Source organism: Lactuca virosa, chromosome 1 (assembly GCF_052849685.1).
Source record: "Lactuca virosa cultivar CGN04683 chromosome 1, Lactuca_virosa_CGN04683_v6, whole genome shotgun sequence".
NCBI lineage: Eukaryota > Viridiplantae > Streptophyta > Magnoliopsida > Asterales > Asteraceae > Lactuca > Lactuca virosa.
Window position 1 is genome coordinate 79,104,871 of NC_136426.1, and position 25,183 is coordinate 79,130,053.

General features: G+C 30.0%; 1 protein-coding gene and 1 long non-coding RNA gene across 2 annotated transcripts; both read left to right on the forward strand.

Annotated features, from left to right (window-relative positions):
* Positions 1 to 16,080: 16,080 nt before the first annotated feature.
* LOC145105348 (major pollen allergen Ole e 10-like) lies at positions 16,081 to 16,701 on the forward strand. The gene is made up of 3 exons (XM_079042472.1): positions 16,081 to 16,147; positions 16,253 to 16,475; positions 16,595 to 16,701. Exons 1-3 carry the CDS (start codon positions 16,127 to 16,129, stop codon positions 16,618 to 16,620), a joined length of 270 nt encoding a protein of 89 aa, XP_078898598.1. The 5' UTR covers positions 16,081 to 16,126; the 3' UTR covers positions 16,621 to 16,701.
* Positions 16,702 to 20,510: 3,809 nt separating this feature from the next.
* LOC145105355 (uncharacterized) lies at positions 20,511 to 21,582 on the forward strand. The gene is made up of 3 exons (XR_013707279.1): positions 20,511 to 20,788; positions 20,938 to 21,045; positions 21,310 to 21,582. It is a non-coding gene; the product is annotated as an uncharacterized LOC145105355 (long non-coding RNA).
* The last annotated feature ends 3,601 nt before the right edge of the window (positions 21,583 to 25,183 follow it).

Here is a 25,183-nt window from a genome sequence, read left to right on the forward strand (position 1 = left end):
TGTAAAAATTGCGAAAAGTGTGGATTTAAATGCAAATCTTTTAACTAAGGGACTGAAACTGTCCAAAATAAAATTTTGGGCTTAAAACATTATTTAATTAAGTGTTTAGGCCAAAAATGTCAAGAAAAAGAGTTCAAGGACCTAATATGTCATTTTTCATAAAAAGGGCTAAAAATTGCCAACTTTACCAAAATAAGGGCTGAATAGGTCAAACTAATATTATTGGTAATTATGTTAATAATAAAATAATTGGGTCAAAATATGCAAAACTTTATAACTTATGGGTTTTAAATAGAAAAATAACTATTTTTATAAATCTATGAATCGTTATAAAACAAATTCGTGATTATTACGACATATCGATTAAACAACTTCGCAACACTAATACTATACAAAACAAGTAAACATTTTAATGGTTGGGCTTGAGAGATTCTAATCATGCTTATTGGGCCTTTGTGACCCATTAACATGACTTTTGGGCCCAACATAAATAATACATGTTATTGGGCCTCCTGTGACCCAATTACATGCTTAAGGGACCCTCAATGGTTTTTACATGCTATTGGGCCTCAGTGGCCCATTAGCATTGCTAGTAAGGTCCAAATAAATCATATGCGAAATGGGCCAACGCGCTTTTCGTATACTCGACAGCCTTAAATAACATACGTAATTAGTAGGGTCTAGTAGTCCTCTTCTCCTCGTCTGTTAGGCTTACCTTCTTTTCAAGTAAACTAAAATCAGGTCATTAATCAAGGTTAATCAAATTCATGTGGATTAAGTGAGTAATAACGGGTGACACCAAATAGTGTCGGTCGTAGTCTGTAGTTGTAATAAAAGTCTCCTGGAGGGAGAGCGAGAGTTTGTGTATAGATCTATACGGGGGTGACTCCCCCACACCTAATCTGTTCGCTACAGTTAGACTCGGCCAGTCTAGGGTGACAAAATCTTAAGATCAATTCCGGTGTTCATTAGAATGCCAAGACAGACGAACTAGTCATTATCATGCATGGTTATAACGACTCACATAGAAATCCGATATCATTTAAGTAATCAGGGGAAATCATATTCATTCGCTGTGACGATACAATAATACAAAACAATCATAACTTTTTATCGGAAAACATCGGGTTTTCCGGAGAAACCAATCTTAATCACTTGTACTTTCAAAAACTATAATGCAAAACTACTCATTTATACACGCTTTGAAATCATTCACGCATATACTTACAGGATCATCACAACATTTTCATGAAAAGTCTTATTACAGAAAATATCAGATTTTCTGGGTTTTACGAACGACATAAACTATTTTACATCAAACCTACTTATGAACTCACCAACATTATATATGTTGATCGTTTTCAAAATAACTTGTATTCTCTTGTAATCGTTAGAACGAGGAAGCATCCAGTGTGTTGAAAGTTTCTTTTGTAGTTGCTAATCACCAAACACTTTATATTTTGGGATCATGTAATGTAAACCATGTACTTGATGTAAACAATGTCAGTTGTACTATGTAATGTTTGGTGATGAATGTGTTATGTTTCATGTATATTCATTTTGATGATATTTCAATTTAAGTCACGCGAGCCCTCGGACGTTTCCGCCGTCTTGTTCGGGGGTGTGACAGATGATGTCCATTGTATTCACAAATTATCATATATCTTCAGACATGGTAATGGGGAGCATTTGTATGTTAGACAATGTTACTTTTCTCCGCTCTTCAGCCGTTGAAGGTGGTAATGGGATTTCTAGTATTACTATTTGTTGTTTCACACGTTGATAATCACGAATCATTTCTAGTCGTATTAACAAGACGTCATTGCTCATCTTCAAGACGTGGTATAGTATATTCTATTAGAAACGCATCCTCATCATTCGAGTTATTGGATGTTGGAGATTGAAAATAAGATATATTAATATACTAATTGAAAACCAATGTACATAAAAGTATCTAATAATAATAAAACCAACTTGCTGAAACATATCCATAACAAAAAAAAACATAACTGAAACTAGTCTATCATAACAGGTTTGTCTGCGCTTGCTGCACTTGCTCTGGTCCCATCTTTAGGAGTTCTATTCGCTTTCAATTTAAGTTTTAACGTTCTGATTTCTTTCTTAAGTTTATAGGTGCCTTTGCAGGTTTATTTTTTTATTTTATTTTGTAACTCAACATATTGGTTTTGTATCTACACAAAACAAAATTTCAAGAACATTTTAATACATTACCGTAAAAATAAATTAAAATTATAAATTTTTGTTTTTCGATTTTACCTTTATCAATATCAATTCTGGAAGCTCCTGTAAATAGAATACATATTCGTGATCCGTAAAACTCACGTTTTTAACAACATCCATGCAAAATCGTCTTTGGACTAACATGGGTTATTAAACAATATTTAGAAAAAATGATAAGTATAGTTATTCCAGATTGATATCCTGTAACATCATTCCAGAACATTATTCCAGAATAGTTCATCGGGTTCCGAACCACATTATTCGTGTTTCGGACTTACAGTATCATTCCGAAATCCCTACAAAACCTACTTCCGGACTAAATGAACCGATGTGAAACACACTACAAGGTACATACATAAGATTCATACACGTCCAATGGGAAAAACAAAATAAAGGATAATCCAGATTCGATCATAGTATTCCGGACTCATTCCACATATTCCGGACCATTTCGAAATACATAAATTTGTTTCTAGAATCAAATGCAAAGTAACTTAAAGATTAGAACTTACTTGGTTTGACGAATCCATGCTGAAAATTAGGTCCAAAATGCAGGCAGACCGTGTTTCGGATTTGCAAATTCCGAAACGTGTATTCTGGATTTGTGTGTGTGGGACCCATATATATATATATATATATATATATATATATATATATATATATATATATATATATATATATATATATATATATATATGGTTGACTGCAGATATCACACCTTTTTAGTTACATATCCATCATACGGTTTCCCCTTTTTTAATATATATTTATTTGCCTCAAAGTTAAGAATATTTAATTTACACTGCTTTCTCCAATCTTTTGGTGTTAAATTGTGCTGTTAATTATCTTATGGATGATGAACTATTAGCTGGTGATGATCATATTCATGATCAACATGAATATCCTATTGATTATGCAGATGATGATGAAGAATTTGAGTTATCTGATCATAATTCTCTACATAATATCGATTTTGAAATAGGCGAGAATAATAATCTAAATGGAGGTGATTTATCTTTTTAAGTTTATTTATGTGTTAATTTTTATAACAATAATGTTGAACTTGTATATTGTTATTTGCATTATGGCGAAATTTTAACTTACAAAGGGGAGGATCCATTAGAACACATTCAAAATCATATTGATGTCGATTTCGATTATCATTTCGGTGAAACTAGTAATCATAACCAAGGTGATGTATTTTAATTATTTATTTGTTTTTTATATATGTAATTATTCCATTACACTACTTCTATTTAAAAATATGCAGAAAACGAAAACGAGTTCATTGATGATGAGACAGATGATACTATATCCGATGATAATATTGATTTACAGAAAGGTAAGCACACCAATAACAAAATATTTTAAAAAAATATATAACTTCGTTGCGATTTTTTCAATTTGCACATCGTGGACATTCATTTGTTTCACTCTATATGTATTATGTGGTATATAATTTAATGTTTTTTTGATGCAGAACAATCACATGTTACACATGATTACGTTTCTCATGGTGGCTCACCATATTGGATTCCTGTTGTTTCAGACCACATCAAACCTAAAATCAACTCAACAGTTGATTCATATGGTGCAACATTATCAATGTATAAAAATTATGCATCAGAAGCAGGTTTTGATGTCAGGCTTGGAACAATTAGAACAACGAAATCTGACATTATCACACAACGACATTTGCTATGCAATCGGGAAGGTAAACCAAGAACCGCTAAAGTGGATACTCTAGACCCTCAACATAATAAGATTCAAATAAGGAAAGACTCATTTAGATGCGAATGCAAATCCAAAATTGTTTTTATTCTATTGTACTAATAAATATATTGTTGATGATTTTGTCGAACAACATACTCATGAGTTGTTTGGTAAGGACAACATGTTTTTGTCTCGTATAAAGAGGAAACTTGATTATTCTCAGGAGATGTTTATTCACAACCTGTCAAAGCAAAATATTGGTGCCTTAAGAGCACATAGATTGTATACCGGACTTCAGGGTGGGTCTTACGTTCGAGGTAGTTTGGTTTCCGATTTCAAGAACAGTACGAGAAATCTTAATTCTTACATAGGTTCCAGGGATGCAAAATTCTTTGTTGTCAAGATGCTCGAAAGGAAAAAAAATATCCCAACTTTTTCTTTCGAGTTTAAAGTCGTGCAGAAAAAATTGAATGCACTTTTTTGGGCTGACGAAACCGCAAAGTATAACTACAATGCTTTTGGAGACGTTGTATCCCTTGATGCCACATTCAGCATGAATAAGTATATTTTACATTTATAATGTTATCACAATTTTTTTTATTACTTCCAATAATATTAATTAATTAAAAATTTATAAAACGGATATGATATACTTTTCGTATCATTCACTGGGATAGGTAACCATAAGAAATGTGTAACTTTTGGTGCTGGATTTTTGAGTAAAGAAGATGGTAGTTCTTATTCTTGGCTTCTTAGAGAATTTTTGAAAGCATTCAAAACACAACCTAAGCTTGATCTCACAGATCAGGATCCAGCTTTGAACAAGGCTGTAAATGAAAATTTTCCAATGTCATCACATAGGTTTTGTATGTGGCATATTACAAAAAAGATTGCCAAATAAGGTGAACATTTATTTTTTATTTACCAAAATATTGTTAATAGATTTTTTTTTTAATACATCTTGTTCTTTCAGAATATAATTATGGTAGAATCAATTAACATCATTCTGACAGAATTTTAGAATACAATTCTGATAGAATCAATTACCACAATTCTAACAGTATACATATGATACCATATTTGTCTACCTTATATGACTTATACCAACATTTTATTTTTTACTATAATGGCATATATGTATTTTTCTTCAGATAACATCACAACTAGCCACAAATTCAGATTTTCAGAAGCGTTTTCACTCTATAATTTAGAATTCTAAGCTAGAACCACATGATTTTGATAAAGCATGGCAATCTTGTTTATATGAGTTTAAGATTTCAAATAACAAGTGAATGAAAGAGATGTATGGGTTGCAGAGACATTAGGTACCTGCATTTTTCAAATACATACCAATGTCTGGTCTTATGAAAACTACATCATTGTCTGAAGGCCAAAATTGGTCATTTCAAAACAACACCCTTACCGGTTCTTATCTTTTACTGTTTATGATGAATTTTGAGGGTGTAATGGAATGTCGAAGACGTAATCAAATTGTCAATGACTTCAACACTGCCACAACTATTCCTAGATTCATCACATCTAGTCCAAACGAACAACATGCTTCAAAGGTCCACACTAGTAAAATATTTTATCAGGTTCAGAAAGAGATTTCAGATTGTGAAAATACTTGTTTCCAAATGAGTGTTACTTCTTGCAATGGTGTTGACACAATTATTGTTTTGGAAAAACAAAAGAACATAAGCACAATGCAACCCACAAGTCCCGTTGTTGATGACAAACTTGAGGAATACCATTACGATTGTCTTAAAAAGGATACCCAATACACGGTATGTTCTTACTTCATTATATAATCGTTTATTTTTAATCACATAATAATACTTTCTAACATATAGTCATCTACTATCATACATATTCCAGGTTACCCACTCAACAACATATGGTTCATTCAAGTGTACCTGCATGCATTTTGAACATGTCGGTCTTTTGTGTAGGCACATATTCTGTGTTTTTAAGTTTTATAGTATTGAACAGATTCCTGAAGAATACATTATGAGACGTTGGCGTCGGGATATTATTCCAACAGAATTACTTAAGAGGCGTTTCTCTAATTCTTTTGTTGATTCAAATTCTGACATGACGGCTATTGAAATTTGTTCAAATGTAGACCGTTGCGTTTCATTTTTGAGCCATGATTCTGCTTAGTTAAAGTCATACCTTGAAGAGCTGAATAAGTTGAAAAAAAATGTAGATGATTGTCCAGCGCCCGCGATGCCCTCAAGAGAATCATTCTACAACCAGATTATAGGTGTGGAGTCAACTAATGATGTGTCTGACATTGAGAATCCATCTGATATCCGTAATAATGGAACTGGTTGTCGTGGTAAGAGATTAAAATCTAAAAAATAAATGTTGGAAAAAGAAAGTCTGAAGCCTAAGCGAAAGTGTGGTTCATGTAAACAGATGGCTTCGCATGATAAACGAAACTGACCTCAAAAAAATGTGCTGAAGTAGTTTAATTTTAATATATGTTTTTTAAATTATGATATTACAGTAACATTTTTGTTTCAAGTGTTTAATTGACATTTATTTTAATTGTGCGAGTGTTTTATGAAATTAATAAATATGGTTATGCACTATTGCACACTTTTTTCTCATTCATTATCCAAGTGTGTTACACTAACATTACAATCATTATAGTCATTAATTTTCACAAGTACTTTGTAAGACCAACAACATACTATTTCTCAAAGATTGAATCAACAACACGCTAACATATTCCAACAGAACTATATATTCCAACCAATAATTACTACATACGTATACAATTTCCTTATAACTACATATCTGATAAAATTCAAAATTACACAATGTTTTGTTTATTTCAAACTTATAGCAAAACCATATATAAACACACTCATATCTACATATACTATAGTTAATCACAAAACGTAATGACTATAATTTCATACACAAGTATATTCTTTCAATTGAGGATACATTTTATTTTATTATTTGTCATAACATATTTTGATTTTTAAATTCTTTAAGAACAATGTCATATGGAGACTAATAATTTTTATAAAAACAACATAAAACAAGTCATAACCAGAATTTTAATGTATTCTCATCATTTTCATTCTTTAAGAACAATGGCATATTATTTTGTTTATTTATATTTTAAAAACTCTATAAAAACAATATAAAAAAACACACAAACATAATCTTAATATATCTTCATTATAATAATTGAAATTATAAACTATGTGCAAACAATAAAGAAAATGACCTTTAAACATTTAAAATCCAAAACATAAATTACTTTCATAATTTTCATACAAAAAAAACATTCTAACATATGTCACTTTCTAATGTTTCCCAAACAAAGACAACTATACCAAAATAAAACATGCTACCATATATCAAGAACTGAAGTCTCCCAACTAAAACCATTCTACCATACTTAAGTAATCAAAACAACCTGTTCATCTTCAAAACGACGCCTTCCACGTCTCTTCTTCTCCCTAGCTTCCTTCACTTCATTCATCATAACCATCTTCTCCAATAGATCAAGCTTGTCATAGGCTTCTGCATCTCTCTCCAACATACTTTTATACTTGTTGTAGTCGGATTTCATAAGCCTTGCCATGTATTTGACTCGTAAATTATTTAAAGCAATTACATCACTTTGTTTTTTACCTGTAAAACCGCAATCCCAACTCCCTTCACCTTCCCCCATATACGATTCCATATGCCTCATTAGATACACTCCACAGTCTGATCCTTCATTTGCTACTTTCCATGTAATATTCATGACACGAGGTTTAATTTTGTTGAAAGCAGTTGATTTTTGGTAATGCTCTGATTTTAAGTAGCTGCCAAGAAATTTTTTCTGTGATACAATACAATACATTTATTATACATCATTTGTAACAATACAAAAACAATTCATATAAAAATACTGATATGTAATTCTTAATCTTACCACAATACTTGGTTTCCTTCCATATATACTCTCAAAAGTGTCTGTTCGGTTGACATGATCTATAATGTAGTAGGTGGGTACCCTTAGATCAAAGCATATTAAATAATATTTACTTCCCTTAACTACTGGAAAGAAAACCTGGTATACAACAGAATTTATAACAATAAACTATATATGTATAATAAATAATATAACATATAACACAATTATTAATCAAATTACGAGACCAACATCTTTGAGACTTTGTTTAATTGGTAGACTCCTAATGTGGAGTTTCAGCATCGAATCAAATAATGATTGGGTTGTACTGTATGCAACCGATACATCCAGTATCTCATCTGCCCGTAAACGTAAATGAAACAATACATTATTCATCATAAAACCCAAATTATTATTTCATAATAAACTTAAATTTACTACGTACCAAAAAGTTTGTATCAAAGAAAACTCTAGCAACCGATCCTACATCCCTTAGTTCCTCCATTTTGTTGAGTAATGTTGTCCAACAGTCAATGATTATAGCATGTATAAACATGTTTGTTTTAAAATGATATGCAAATCCTTGATGCAATACGTGACCGCTCCCAATGTTCCAAATCTCGTCCCTGCTCAACAATTTTAATCAAATCCATTATACAATAATGTTTTATAAGCAAATCAATATAATATATTTTCTCAATTAACCATATTCTCTTTTTGATGCAAAAATTGAATTATATAATTCCATCTCATCCTTCTTCACTTTGTCACATATTCGAACAATTCTTTCAACAAATGGTGACTTTCCATATACAACTAACTTTTGTCCTCTTTTCCCCCTTTTTCCATTATCATCATCTTCCACACCTTCTGCAATCTCCATACCTACATTTCTGGTTTTATATTCTCTATATATTGCCACTGTTTCCAATATTTCTTTTCCTTTTTTCTTTTCTCTTCTACAACTGTTCAAAATAACCTCATCTGTCATTTCTATGGCTTTCGCCAACACGTCAGGATCAAAAACTGTGAACAAGTTAGATGGTTTGTACTATCAACTTTTTCTACAATAGGAGTATTAAAACTTCCACCATCATCCTTTTTATCCCCATAAACTACCAAAGCTCTAACCGGAGAAATTCCTCCTTCATTACCACCATCGTCCGCTCCTTTGTTAACATCATCATCAAAACCATGTTCTTTATCTTTCATTCCTCCATTTCCTTCATTCTTAACTTCATTGAATAATTCATTTTTTTCGTACCATTCCTTCAACAGCATACTATCTGGAAAATTTTCCATTCCAGCTTTCAAAGCCATTTGTATAGTCTTCTTTTCGGAAAAAATTATTTCATAGCTATGCTCGATAACAGCCGCGTAAGCCTGAAAATGGTAGATCAAATTATGAGTACCAAAATTCTAATAGAGTTAGTTGTCAAGAGAATAATTGTACCTATTACTTTTAACTTTTACGTCAAAAGTACACATCTACTTCAATGCTTATGAATATAACATATTTTTTTATTATAAGTTTATGTCTTACCTCCTCATCCCCATAATCTCGCTTAAGACCATCCAACATTTCATCTTCATCCATCATTTCATCATCAACATAAACATCTTCAAAGTCCTGCTGTAGTTGCCTTCCAAACCCTCCCATATTAATCTCTAACTTCTCTCTTTTTCAAGAACATCACCCGTAACATGTCGGACAAACGGTACCCTTTTCATTAACTTCACGTTTGAGAACTTCGTGTTATACACATACACCCGGCTACATCACACAAAAATGTAGATTTATTAGTTCAATATATATAATTTAATATACATTAAAGTATAAATCTACTTAACACAACAAGATTATCGTCAAAACGAGTATAGGTCCACTGTAATAGCATGTGTTATCATCCCTTCTCCACAACTGTTTTCTGCTAACCAAACAATCTAGAATATACTTACACCAATCAATCTTCGATAAGTCTTTCACCAACACCAACTTATTAACAACATTTATTTGATTTTTACCACTCATTGTTGATTCCACAAATGTGCTAATGAAAAGGGTAAGGAAATTCAGCTTAAACATCATATTGTTTTGCTTTGTGTTTTTGATCCTCTTCGGGTATTCTTCACCATTAAACCCTTTTTTCATATTGATTTTTCCATTCTTGCATAATTTCATTGTCTTTTTCATAACTAGGCATGTTCATGAAGTCTTCCCCATCATTTGGTAACCTCAACATATCATGCACCGTCTCTTTGGTAATTGTAAGAACTAGACGGCTACTTTGTGGATCATAGTGATCTAAGAGATAGTAGTTAAGTAACCTCGGAGTACTGTCCATGTCAATATTCAGAAGTGATACAAAACCCATAGACACAATCCCATTTTTTTGTGCAGGGGACATCACTTTCACAGCTGCACTAACCCTTCCAGGATTCATTCTAGTTCCTAGTCTTCTAAAACCTTATGGATGCTCCTTACTCACTTTTCTAACCTTGCCCTCCATCTTTTTCACATTCACATTCTCATATTCTTTTTTTCTCCTTTTTTCTCTTTGGTGATTGCTTTGACTGTGGATCATTCACTACCTTTTTACCTTTACCAACAACTTCCTTAACTTCCACATTCATACCAATTTCTACCTTTTCATTTTTTCTCTTTGATCCACTCATACTCTCCACAAGTAATTCATTCAAACTTCTTGGTTTTTTCTTTTCAGGTCTTGCTTCTACATAATTCTTCTTATCCTTTTCAGGTGTTGTTCTTAGAGAATACTTCCTTTTTACCCTTTTTACACTTGTACTATCAATATTAATCGTCTTCTGTTCACCTTTGGTGTCAACTGCTGAATCACATAAACATACTTAGTTATGTTCCACTCATTATTACACAATATGTATTTAATTACCCATTAACAGTTATTTAAATATACAATAGAAGTTTTATAAATCATTATGTTAAAACATTTAATTGTATACTAATTCTAACAGAATTATATATTATACAATTACAAGTTTTACTAGACCATATTTTAACTATCTCACTACTAAACCAAATAAGAAAATAAACCAAATTAAGAAATTACATGAATGTCCAAAAGCTATATTATCTTTTCCAGGTTCTGAGCTTGAAATTTTTTTCCTGTTTACCTTTGTTTCACTTGTTCCAACAATATTAATAGGAATCTATTCACCTTGTTCACCAACTGCTTCATCAAATAAAAACAGATAGTTATTTTCAAAATATTCTAACAGAATATACAATTATTTTCAACATTATATTATAAGTAAGTAAAATATACAATTAATATAACTCATTCTGGTACAATGATAAAATGTACATTAATTCTTAAAGAATACCATATATTAACATTATAACATATTCTAAAATAATTTGTATTATAAATCAGAAACCAAATACATAAAACTACCTGTAGGTGGAGAAATGATCTTGTCTTTTACGGGTGTTGATCTTGTAGAATATTTCCTTTTGACCTTTTTTTCACTTGTAGTTGCAACATTAATAGGCTCCTGCTCAGCTTGGGCAACAACTGATGAATCAAAGAAATACAGTTACTTAGTAATATTTTCCAATATAATGATCCATAATTCAACCACATACAAGAATATGTATGTTTTGATTCCGACAAAATGCGATATATTTACGATTACTTATTCCTAAAGAATTGAAAGTCATATACTAATTATGGAAGCCCTAACATAACCAAATAACGTACCCCCCAAAATCACAGCCATAAAACATAACAAAAACTAACTTTATATTCTTTATAAATACATAACAAAACCACAATCACATCCCCTATTATTCAAACATTCTAACAGATTTTTCATATTCGATTTGACAAAACCCTAATAAAAAAATTACGCCTCTTTTGCATATATTTAATCAACTTTATTCTATAAAACTTCAAAAACACATATAAATACTGCATTGTTCAAATAATCAAACATAATTTTAAGGATTCAACCGTAAAAATAAAAAAAAATAAAAACAAAAATTACCTCTAGGGGAGAAACGAAATCATCATCGTCTTCATCAAGATTCAACACCGTTGCTGGTGTGTTCTTAAATTTTATCGTGAAAGCACTCGACCTTGTACTCCTCATTATACTCCAATTTTTCTTCTTCGAAATATCACAATGCAACTTCAGTAAACAACTCTTGGAGAATCGATGATTATATACAAAACAAGAACATAATCTACCGCTTTTTTTGTTGATTCTAGTAAATATTCTTTAATTTTGTGTTCCGATAGAAACGATACTCGAATCCGGGGTTCTGCGATGATCTTGGGATTATGCGGTCAGTTCAGATCAAAATAGGTAGTTTCCTATTTTAGTGGTGATGAGAAATGTAGACAAATACCCTTATGCACCCGTTTTCATTTAATGTGATGGTTTTTTATTTTATTTATATTAATTTAATATTATTCAATTTGTATTAAGATTAAAAAATTGATTGGCCCACATTTAATCATACATCTATACAATAACCTAAGCATATATATATATATATATATATATATATATATATATATATATATATATATATATATATATATATATATATATATATATATGGGGAATATGTGGTTGTTATGTACATAATATTAGGAATAGAACCATCAAAAACTACATAATATTAACAAAATTCAATCAAATGTCTCTACTATATTTCGTGTATCCTCTATTAGAGCTTATGTCAGGCTTTGTATATATTTTTATGGAGTTTTATAAGTTTACTTTTGCACCACAAACCGTGTAGAAAAATATTTTACCAACTACATGTAGTTCGGTATATTGAAATTTATTACAGAAAACTATAGTGAAAATTGAAATTGTTCAATAAAAACCCGATAAACCTCTTCCCATAATCCATAAAAAAAACAATGTAAGTATACATAAGGTAGGTGTCGAAGGAAGTTATGAATCTTTTACTAGAGGTCTAATAAAAAACACATTCGAAATACATAGATGTTGGGGATGAATTCCAAAATAAAAAATAATATGATTTCAAAAGCAATGGGAAGAAGCTAACAATGAAAGAAAATTGTGTTTTTTAATCAAAATGAAGTCAATTTAGATGGTTCTATACCTAATATTACATACATGACAGCCATATATTCATTTTTCCTTATATATATATATATATATATATATATATATATATATATATATATATATATATATATATATATAGGTAATCTCCAGAAAAGTCTCAATATTTTGGGTCAGTTTATACAAAAGTCCCAAAATTTATTTTTTTAACAAAAAAATCTTGATTATCGGATAAAAAATTCAAATCATCTAGAAAAGTCTCATTATTTGCCACAGTTTATGAAAAAGTCGTGAATTTCTTTTATTTCAACTCTTTTACCCTTTCACTAAAAAACTGGAAATTTCTTGTTTGAAATTATGTATAATTATAAATTTCATTAAGCTCCATATAACTAAAAATTAAAGATCTCTATAACCGATTATTTGTCATAAAACAATGACGTTAGCATCATTTTAAACTCATCATCGTCCATATAATCCATTTCCCATACAAATCTATATTACAAGTATTATAAGATATTCAAATTATGTGTTGAATGCCTTAGTACAATTTAACTAAAATTAAGTTAAAGGAAACCAACTGTTATGTTCATATTAGAAACCGTTGACTAGTAATAAACTAATCAATACAATAGTAGGTTATGTGAGGTTGTACGGATTATAAAGAAAAATATGAGTTTTATCCTTAAATCTTAAGCATATATGAACAATTTCGCCATTGATCAATTACTATATGAACATAACAATTCCTACATGGATCAATTACTTTACGATTCCTTCATGGATCAATTTCTTTATGTTCATAAAATAATTAATCCATGTATGAATTGGTCATATATATTTAAGATTTAAGGATAAAACTCATATTCTTTTATATAATCTATATAGTCTCACATAAGTTACTATTGTACTGATTAGTTTATCATCAGTCAACGGTTTCTTATATGAACATAACAATTGATTTTCCTTTATCCTCCTTTAAGGTAGACTGTACTAAGGTGTTAAACACAAAAATTAAATATCTTATAATACTTGTAACATAAATTTGTATGAAAAATGGATTATATGGACGATGATGAGTTCAAAATGATGCCAACGTCATTGCTTTGTGGAATATAATTGGTTATAGAAGTTGTTAATCCTTAGTTTTATGGAGCTTAATGACGTTAATTCTTATTCATAATTTCAATTAAAAAAATTCAAATTTTTTTAGCGAAAGGCTAAAAGAGTTGAAATAAAATAAAAATTTATGACTTTTTTCATAAACCGTGTTAAATAATGAGTCTTTTACATAGGTAACCAGATAAAAAATAGTTTAACCGTAAAAAATGGTTGATTTGAATTTTTTTTATCTAGTAATCAAGACTTTTTTGTTAACAAAATAAAATTTGTACCTTTTTCATAAACTTACCCAAAATATTGAGATTTTTCTAAAGATTTCTCTAATTATTAACTTACCAAAAATATTAAGATTTATCCAAGATTTTATATATAAATATAAAACATATCTATTTATAAAATCAGTTTTAATTATTAACTTACCAAAGATATTAACATTTTATCGAATGTTTTTTATATATAAAAATAAAACATAGCTATTTATAAAATTAGTTTTGTTTAAAATATGTAATTTGATTCTACCACTAAATAAGAAACACGAGCACTACAATGCTTCACTCGTCATGAGCTGGTGGCTTCGGTTACGATTTTTACTTATTTTTTTTTTAGACGAGCGTTCACATTAAAGCTACTGGTGGGCAGTCTTTTTAATGGCCTAACCATAAAATATATTTAAACTAATTGTGAGACCCATGTATTAAATAAGTTAATTTAAAAAATATATATAAAGGTCATACTATTTGAAAACTTTGAATTTATAAGAAAATAAGAAAAACAATGAATTGCTATTATAATGGAAATGTTTTTTTTTCCTTTTAAATTTAAAAAAATAATTTAATAAATAAAAGAAACTAATGAGATTAATATCCATTTATTGCTATATTTAAAAAATAATGAATTATTATAATGAAAATTTTTAAACAAATAAATTTAAAAAAAACAATGAATTGTTTTAATGGAAACTTTTTTAAAAGGTAGGTTTATTAATGAAATTAATATTCATTTATTGCTACATTTATTTCAATTATTACATTATAATATTATGTGAAATTTAATAAAATAGAAAAACTCAATGATATGTGGAAAAAAAATTAATTCAAAATAACCACAAAATGACATTTGGCAAATTGAATAAGAGTGTGACAAGTGGCAAAAAAAACCTTCATTATTAAAGAGGATTTTTTTTTTTCTTTTTAGACGAACGTTCACATTAAAGCTACTGGTGGGCAGTCTTTTTAATGGCCTAACCATAAAATATATTTAAACTAGTTGTGAGACTTGTGTATTAAATTGGTTAATTTAATATTATATATATATATATATATATATATATATATATATATATATATATATATATATATATATATATAAAGGTCATAATATTTGAAAACTTTGAATTTATAAGAAAATATGAAAAATAATGAATTACTATTATAATGGAAATGTTTTAATGGGAATTACTATTATAAGAAAATAAGAAACTAATGAGATTAATATCCAATTTATTGCTACATTTAAAAAATAATGAATTATTATAATGGAACATTTTAAACAAATAAATTTAAAAAATAATGAATTGTTTTAATGGGAATTTTTTAAAAGGTAAATTTATTAATGAAATTAATATTCATTTATTGCTACATTTATTGCAATTATTACATTATAATATTATGTGAAATTAATAAAAAAGAAAAACTCATAAAATGACATGTGAAAAAAAATTAATTCAAAATAATCACAAAATGACATTTGACAAATTGAATGAGAGTGTAACAAGTGGCAAAAAACCTTCATTTAATAAAGAGGATAACCATTTAAATACATTGTTCATTTATTGTACTTTGTCTTTATAATCTTACAAAATATTTATATAATATATTCAATTAATTGCAAATGTTATATTCTTATGTTTCCCATATCTCAAAGTTCTCAAACCGTTACAAATCGTATACAGTATATAATCAAATGAACATTCACAAGACATATTATAAAATAATGGCAAACCTAACCTTCTCATTGTGCTCTCTTGGTTTCTTCTTCTGCTTCATCATGTGCTCCAGTTACGTACATGTAAGATATCTTGAAAAGCTCTATCATTTGTACATTCGTAGATTCCAAACATTACATCAAATTGTTGATCTTAGTGGAAGTTTAATTGTTATGATAATTGGATAGGGAAAAACATGGTGTGTGGCTCAAACCCAAGCTCCAGAACCAAAGTTACAAGAAGTTCTTGACTACCTTTGTGGACGAATCAACTGTGGGGATATCCAACCAGGAGGTTCATGCTTTGACCCTGATACTGTGCGAAACCATGCATCCTATGCTATTGATATGAACTTTCGAACTAATGGCGAATGTGATGGAAGTTATGCTGTTATCGCTGTGACAGATCCTTGTAAGTTCCTTTGTCATCATAATTTTTTTACGTACATCAAACAATATCATAAATATAAGACTTGTGATTGAACATGTATTTTCATATTTGATTGAAACTAATATTGTTTTTTATTGCAGCTTATGGGGCATGTGGCTATCCATGAAAGATAAAAGGCAATGAATACTTTTAGCGGTCAATAAATGAAATGTTAAAATGAAGAATATGTTTTTAATTTTGAGTGGAAAGAATGTATTAAGATAATTTAATCAATGAAAGTGAAATTTTCCTTCGGTTTCAATTTGATGTTTGACTCATCATGTTGTCTTTAATTTGAGAACTAGGTTATAACCCGGGCACTACACGGGACCAACGTATAAAAACTTTAAAAGTTAATAGATGTTTTAATTAACGATACATTTGCTAATAGTTATTTCTTTTAGAAACTTATATGTTTTATCCGTAGAATTATCAACTTAAATAAAATTGCATTGTATTTTGAAGATATGAGCAATGTCCTATATGCCTAGATTAAAAGAGAAAATGATTATGTTGTATAATATAATAAAAACTAACAAAAAAAACATAGACAATAAATCATGGACAAAATGTTTTATGAAACATAAACAGTATAAAATATCTATATTACAATAAAAGATATCATGAAAATTAATATATATATATATATATATATATATATATATATATATATATATATATATATATAGTTAACAAAATACTAATTATTAGAACTTTAGAAGCAAGTAACCATTGATAACAAACAAATCACTTATTAGCAAATATTAATTTAAAATTGCATTCTCCGATTGAGAAAGGTTAGCATTTAATATTAGATTTCAACAAAGAATAAAAGAACAAAAAAACTGTAGATGCAACTATAAAGTATAACCGATTAAATAGTACATACAAGATAAAAACTCAAAACCACAAAAGGGTAAAAACTCAAAATTAAAAGTATAACCGATTAAATAATAACTAGTACACACAAGATAAAAACTCAAAATTACAAAAGGGTAAAAACTTAAAATTAAAGATATAGTAAACATTGCAAACCATTTATTAATGACTTATTAACCAAATACAAAACCAGGTATTTAAACCCCAAAATAACATCTAAAATCAACTATAAATAAAATGGAAGAGAAGTTGTATAGGAAGAGAGAATCTGATGTAAGTCAACATAGGGGCAATATGGTCTTTTCTGGAGTAAATAAAGTGGAGGCAGGAAAAGCAGTTGGGGGACTCTGTTGGAGCTTTTTGGCTGAATTGAAGTCTGTTAAGTAGTAGAAATAGGCTTATTTTGCTAGTATCTCTCTCTTTACATATAATCATTCCTTAAAAAGGGAGCTGAATAAAATTCCTTCAATTTCTATTATTTTCGATCCAATCTGCATCAAAATGTTTAAGCAATCACAAATGGGTGATTTACCATTTACAAGTAGTCTTTAAATAAAAAAAATCATTGTATTTTAATAATTTTGAGTAGAAATTCTATGTTTCTTTATCTGACGAATCCTCTACATGCCTCCATCTTCAATGCCTTGGATAATCAATAAATATAAGTTTTTATACATATTGTTTATTAAAAAAAATTACATAACTTAGTAGAAAAGAGAATATATATGTTCATATGAAATATAATCATTCCTTAAAAAATGGAGCCGAATAAAATTCTTTCAATTAAACCCATAGGCTTGAGTAATCTGCAGATAAAGAAGAAAGAATATTAATATAACTTCACAATATGTCTAAATTAAATACCTTCCTAGTTTAAATTGAATCAAAATGGTCGTATTTAATTTCATCATATATACTAAGATAAGAGAATATGTATGATTTATTTGTATAAAATCTTCAAAAATCACATAAGACTCTTTTCTAAAGGGTGTTATTACAATAAACCAAGTAAAAAAACAACTAACCTTCATAAGGAATCAATTTTGAAATTGACTGATCGGCCTACAGATTGGTTTGGGGTGCGCTTCCATACTCAACTGACTTTCAACATTATTATAATTAATTAAGCACTGTGTCCACAAGCAGCTCAAGAATAATTGAAAACCCCTAAATTATAGTCACATAGACCTATAACCAGAAACAACCAAATGGAAACAAAAAAACTTCTCAAGATAGCCAGATCATCGCCTCATAGTGCGTTATTTTTTAGCTAAGCTTCTTAGACTTAGATAATCAATTTGGATATTAAAAAATAAATACTCATTCAATATCATCGCCTCACAGCTCATACCTTCTAATACTCTAAGCCAATAATTTCAACATATTTTACATTGAAATATTCTAAAACATATAATGTTAGAATATATTTCATATTCTATTTTATGAACAATAGAATATTAGAATATTAGATTCGTATACCATATCCCTACTCTAATAAAAGAGTGTATTTAATGGCAGGTGTCATTCTTATAAACCAAGAATTTGCTACGTGTCATTTTTCTAAGCAATCAACAATTCTTTTTGCCGCCCAAATTGAAACCAAAGATATACTAATAACGGTCATGTAAATCAGGAACTATAATTTCAAAATTAATTCCTAATTTTTTGGAATCATTTTAGGCAACATATCATTCATTTATGTGATCCCTCATTTTATCGAATTTTCGATTTTAATTTTGTCTTCTTATTTGAAGACCTGATTTTAAGAACCAAATCAATGTTTTTCTTCTCATTCTTCCTATTTATTTTGGTATTATTACTTTTCATCCACTCGTCTTTACTGTTATCATTTAGCCACAAAACAACATCGACCATCAGCATGAAACTAGACGCTTATCGCTCAACGCCATTTCGATTTCAGGTTTGGTTTGAGTTTCATTTGAGGCTCGCTTCTCACTTAACCCCACTAATTTTGAATTTCAAGTTCGATGGCTCCATTGATTTCAATTTCATTTTGATTTTAAAGAAAGAATTAATGACCGAAAAGCGTATATTCTCTCATCAATTTTAGGTTCAAGGAATTAATCCTTAAAGTTCGATTTTTTTATAGTTTTCTGCAATCAGATTACGAACACCATTTGCTGCTATCAAACCAGATTACGAACACCAGGCTTGTTTATTGGGTCAAAAGACAAGACATATGAATTTGTTCATTGATCTATTCAGCAATGAATAAGTAAAATTGGCTTAAGACGTTAAGCTCTTTTTTTAACTAACACCTTATTCATTTATGAACAGTGAATATCATAGTCTGGCTTATTATATTACATTATTTGTTTCACTCATGTCTTATTCATTTATAAATATTGGGTTTTTAAAATATCATCATTTTGAAAAAAAAATGTTTTAATTTATAAAGGGACCTATATAAGAAATGATCCAAAACGTAAACGTAAATCCATTTCATGCTTTGATAGTTATTATGTGTTATATATGAAATATACGTTCGTTTTGTATTTTGCACCGCCTATTAGTAGGGATGACAAATCGGATCATCGTGTCGTATTTTTGTCTAACACGAAAACGACACGACAAAGATAACACAAAATAACAATTAGTTTATTTAATTAATATTTAATCATACATAACACGACAAATAAATGTTAAATCGTGTCAATTTTGTGTGAAATTTAAACACGAAGACGACACGACACGACATCGTATTTTTTAAACTTGACACGAACACGACACGAACAAGAATTCAAATTTCAATTTTGTTCCTATTTCATTATGTGTTGTGTATTTTTATCTTGTCGTGTCATCAATTGTCACCCGGCCTACCTATTAGTCCGGGTTATAAAGGAGCCACGTCACCAACTCCTTAAAAATCTTGAAAATTTATCAATTTTTTCTCAAAAGTCAAATTGTAGTCCTACCCCAACCACTTATCCATCTAATTATCTATATTGGGTCGTGCTCCTAGAAGTAGGGTCGGGTCAAGATCCATTCGGGTCACCAAACAATTAAGTCACATTAAACGTCGTAATCAATACGCAAACTACGGTCCCTAAAAATACATTTGAAGGTCGAGAGTACTCAATCGAGATTACACATGAATTCAATTCCTTAATACATGTACGTTTCTCTTATATTTTGTAGGCAAGAAGGCAAAAGCACCAGACTTTGTGTTTCTTGCACATGTGGCTGATGTCATGTCGTCAATGCATGTTCCATTTGTTTTTAGATCGTGCAGCTCATTGCCATACGCGACAAATATTATCTTCTTCCTGCATTGGCCAGTAGCTTTCATGGTGATGCTGATCATGTGGGCTAAATCAAAAACTTTCTTGCTCGGTTTCTGCCATCTTAGAGGAAGATTACTTCAGAGTTGGGTCGTGCCAAGATTTGGGTTCATGGTACTATGCAACTTCTTTCCACATATAGAGTACAAATTTATGAACCGGCATAAACTAAGCCAGAATTGTGTTCGTTTTCATTGTTCTAGTAACAGATTGAACTAAAACTGGATTATATATGTTGATATATAGTTGTTTTATGATTGCAGTATTTTTTACCCTCTGCAAGAGATGGCATAAATAGGCAAATAGAAGAAGCTATATTGAAGGCCGATAGGATTGGTGTCAAGGTCCTTAGCCTCGCTGCCTTGAACAAGGTTAGTTGAAATGTCTTTAATCATATAATGATACTGGAAGAAGCATGCATGTTACATGTTTTCTATCAAATGATAAGAACAAAACACGTTTTTGAGAGGAAAATGACATATTTTTGTGTTATATATGTGTTGATTTTAATGGAAAAGGACAAATATTGATATAATAAATTAACGAGGCTTTCCACAAGTCCTAAACATTATTTACGAAGAAAACACTTTATCCAACATCCAGAAATTTTGAGCGAATTTGTTGTGGTGTTACAGAATGAAGCTTTGAATGGAGGTGGGAAACTTTTTGTCATGAAACATCCGGATCTTAAAGTCCGAGTAGTCCATGGAAACACTTTGACAACAGATGTTATTCTGATACAATAGCTTGATCAGACAAAAATATACACATAGAAAGAATGCTATGGAAAAGGGAAGTCGGGTGACACAAAAGATTAAGGCGGTTTGAGAAAAATCATCGCTGGACTACTACTCCTCTATGACCCATCGGAGATCCACAACGAATCAATCTCTTTAACCGAGGAAGCCAAAGCCGATACCATATTAGAAATTCTTTGTCTCTTAACAGTGTTTTCTATTCATTTATGACTAAATGTGTATTCATTAGTGATTAAATGTGTATTTAAATGTATTCATAAGATTAAATGTATATTCATTAATGATTGAAGCAATTCATATTTAGATGTTTTCATTTATGGTGATGTTTCTTTACTTGTGTTTTATTCATTTATGAATATAAATTAATTCATCTATTCATTCAAGATTATTATGGGCTTCATATATGACTACAAATATATATTTATTCATGCATGATTACTAATATTCCGATAAAATGATTAATGCGTCAGTATTTTTGATGTGGTTGGTAAAAAAAACTTAAAGCAAAAAAAAACCATTTTTTTAAATTATGCTAAAAACGTTTTTAGAATCATTTTATTGATTTTGTTAATTAAAAATAGATTATATAAGTTCCTATAATTTTGGTAAAAATCTATTAATCATATTAAATCTCATGATTTTAGGAATTAATTAATTACTCATAAATTATCCATAATTAATTATATTGTAAAATCCTTTTATGCCCTTATATGATGATTGGTTTACAACTGTTCTCGCGTTCTCAACATTTTAGGTGTTCTCATTTGATCATTTCCATATATATATATATATATATATATATATATATATATATATATATATATATATATATATATATATATATATATATATATATTATATATATATATATATATATATATATATATATATATAACCTTGTTTTAAGATTTAGCACTAGTTTCTCATGAAAGTTTGAGAAAACATCAGAAAAATATAGATCTCTTCATTTTTAATGCCTCAACAAAAATACAAAAAACCTTGCAAAATGGCCAAAAAAGACGTGGTTTTGGGTTTTTTTCCTTAAGGATTTTGGTATTATCGCATGATCATGGATTTGAGATTTTTTTCTTAATTTTTGGCTAGAAATAAGCTTATAAGATTTGTTTAATTCTTGGAATAATTTCATTTTCTTACATGTTAAAATCGTTTTATTTTCGGTTACATTTTACTACAAACTTAAACTACTCTCGTTACACAAAAGGTTTTGTATAGACCCCAAAAACCATTCCAGTTAAATGTGTATATTATTAATGTTTATAAAAAGAGAATGAAAATAATATATACAACATAATACACGTAATCGACTGAGAATAACTTTGGGATATACAAATTTTAACTAAGTTAAATTATAAATGCATACACAAATCATATAGTATAATATATCGGGATTAACATGGGTCGTTTTGGATCGGTCTTTAAATAAAACTGAATCCAAACCACATAAGTTAGTTTTTTCGGTTGTCAAAGCCATATGGGTTTGGTTTTTCAGTTTGAGCTTACGGGTTTTCGAATGAAAACATGATTGTGTGGGTTCATGGTTTTTTGCTTTATCAGGTTTTCGGGCTCGAACCCACAAACCTTGGATTTGTGGGTTCATGATTTTTCAGTTTAAATTCACATATTGTAGCTTACTTAAATTAGGATTGACAAACTAGTAACACACCAAACATACACAAACTTGAGACTTAACTAGGAGTAACACCAAACATATACCACTAGTACCCGAGTCGATCATATATCACTAAGAGTGACACCAAACACATCAAAACTAGACTTGAAATCATTAAAGAGAGAAATAGTTAGACCCTTTGAGAAGATGTTGGCAAACTAAACGGTTAATAGAACATGTAAAACTCGTATGTGACCTGATGCAACTTGATCCCGAATAAAGCATGTCAAACTCGATATGATTGGTTTATTGATGTTGGACCAGATTCAAAGACATGAAGACTACATTGATGTTGTCAAAGTAGATAATGGTGGCTTTGAATGTTAGATAGAGAAGCTCAGAAATTATGCATCAAACATATCTTCACAGCCACATCTGTCACCCCATGGTATTGAGCATCAACACTTGATCGATATATATATATATATATATATATATATATATATATATATATATATATATATATATATATATATATATATATATATATATATATATATATCATTGGCATTTTGAGGACCAATAAACAAGATTGTCCACATTAATAAACACAATATGTATAGATGGGTCGTCGAGTGTTGGGATACCCGCCCTAACGTATGAGTAAGCATAAAATTATTCCCAAATTATCATACCCAATCAACATATGTGTAAGCATTTATATTTGATTTGTAGATAACTGGTTTGTAAATACCATCTTCATACTTCAATGGATTGTACAATTGTTCCTTGATTATCCTAACCCAAGGATATATGCATCACAAAAAATACAACAGCTTACATAAAAAAAGATATTTAAAAAATAATTAAAAATGGTAAACGACATGATATATGTCGAAATCCTCATAGTCGGATACCAACCCTAAAAACTCATCCTTCGTATGATGACGAGCCAATCGACTAATGAACTCCATCTCTAATAGATATAGTACACATAAACCGCATCCTCATCATACAATTCATCAAATGATATATCAAAAATTGTAACATCCATAAAATCATGATAAATTTAAACTTTTCAACAACAACCCAAATTCACAAATTGTTTACAAGCATAGTTTTCAAAACATTTTTTACATGAGAGTCTCCCAAAATCATAAGACAAAACATGAGGAGGTATACGATCACGCATTCGCCTTCCCGTGGTCATTTGAAGTACCTGAAACATAACCCAAAACCGTAAGCCAGCACTTAGTGACATCTCCCAAAGTACCAACACACAAACAAATAACATATACGATAACAACATATCGTGTCCAATCAACCATCGAGTTTGGAAAACCCCAGGCCCCTCAACCATCAGGTTGGAATGCCAATACACTATGGGTCCAGTCAACCATTGAGATGGAATACTCTAGGCCCCTCAACCATCAGGTTGGAATGCCAATACACAACGGGTCCTGTCATCCTCGGGATGGAATACCCCCAGGCCCACTCAACCATCGGGTTGGAATGCCCCCAGTCTGTTGGCTCACGTACAAAGCAGTAAAGCCTCAACCACCAACTAAACACGTGCACATATAACATATAATCATATAACAGTCTACAGACAGTCAGACTGATCTACAGATCACTAAGCATAGCATTATCCTATATACTAGGATATTGATCTAACAAATCACTACAGTACAACAGCATGCATAACAGGATATCGAATCCAAAGGGTCGGCCTGGTGCCTTCGACCCGCAACTACAGTGAGGAAAGCTCACCTCACAAACTGAACAAAAGCTGATGAAGTCCCGACTCCGAATCTCAGCTCTCTAACCGACACCTATTCCTACCAATGACCAATTTCCATCAAAATCCCAAAATACCCTCAAGTTCAAACTTGGTCAAAGTCAACTGGTCAAACCAACTAGGTCAACTGAGTCGAGCCAGCCGAGTCAACCCAACCGAGTCAACTCAGGGTGCGTACGCGCGACGTACTCTGGAGGTACGTTGGGTGTACATGCAGCCTTGCAGTTGACCATCATCGGGGTGGTTGACCTCATACGTGGGGCGTACCCTCGCAAGTCCCAAACTCCATTAAGAGCTTAATGGCTTAAGCTCTTATGTCCACA

Coding starts and splice junctions, on each gene's coding strand:
- LOC145105348 (XM_079042472.1), top strand. CDS start 16,127: ATGTGCTCCAGTTACGTACAT. Junction 16,148..16,252: donor TGTGCTCCAGTTACGTACAT/GTAAGATATCTT, acceptor ATAATTGGATAG/GGAAAAACATGGTGTGTGGC. Junction 16,476..16,594: donor TATCGCTGTGACAGATCCTT/GTAAGTTCCTTT, acceptor TTTTTATTGCAG/CTTATGGGGCATGTGGCTAT.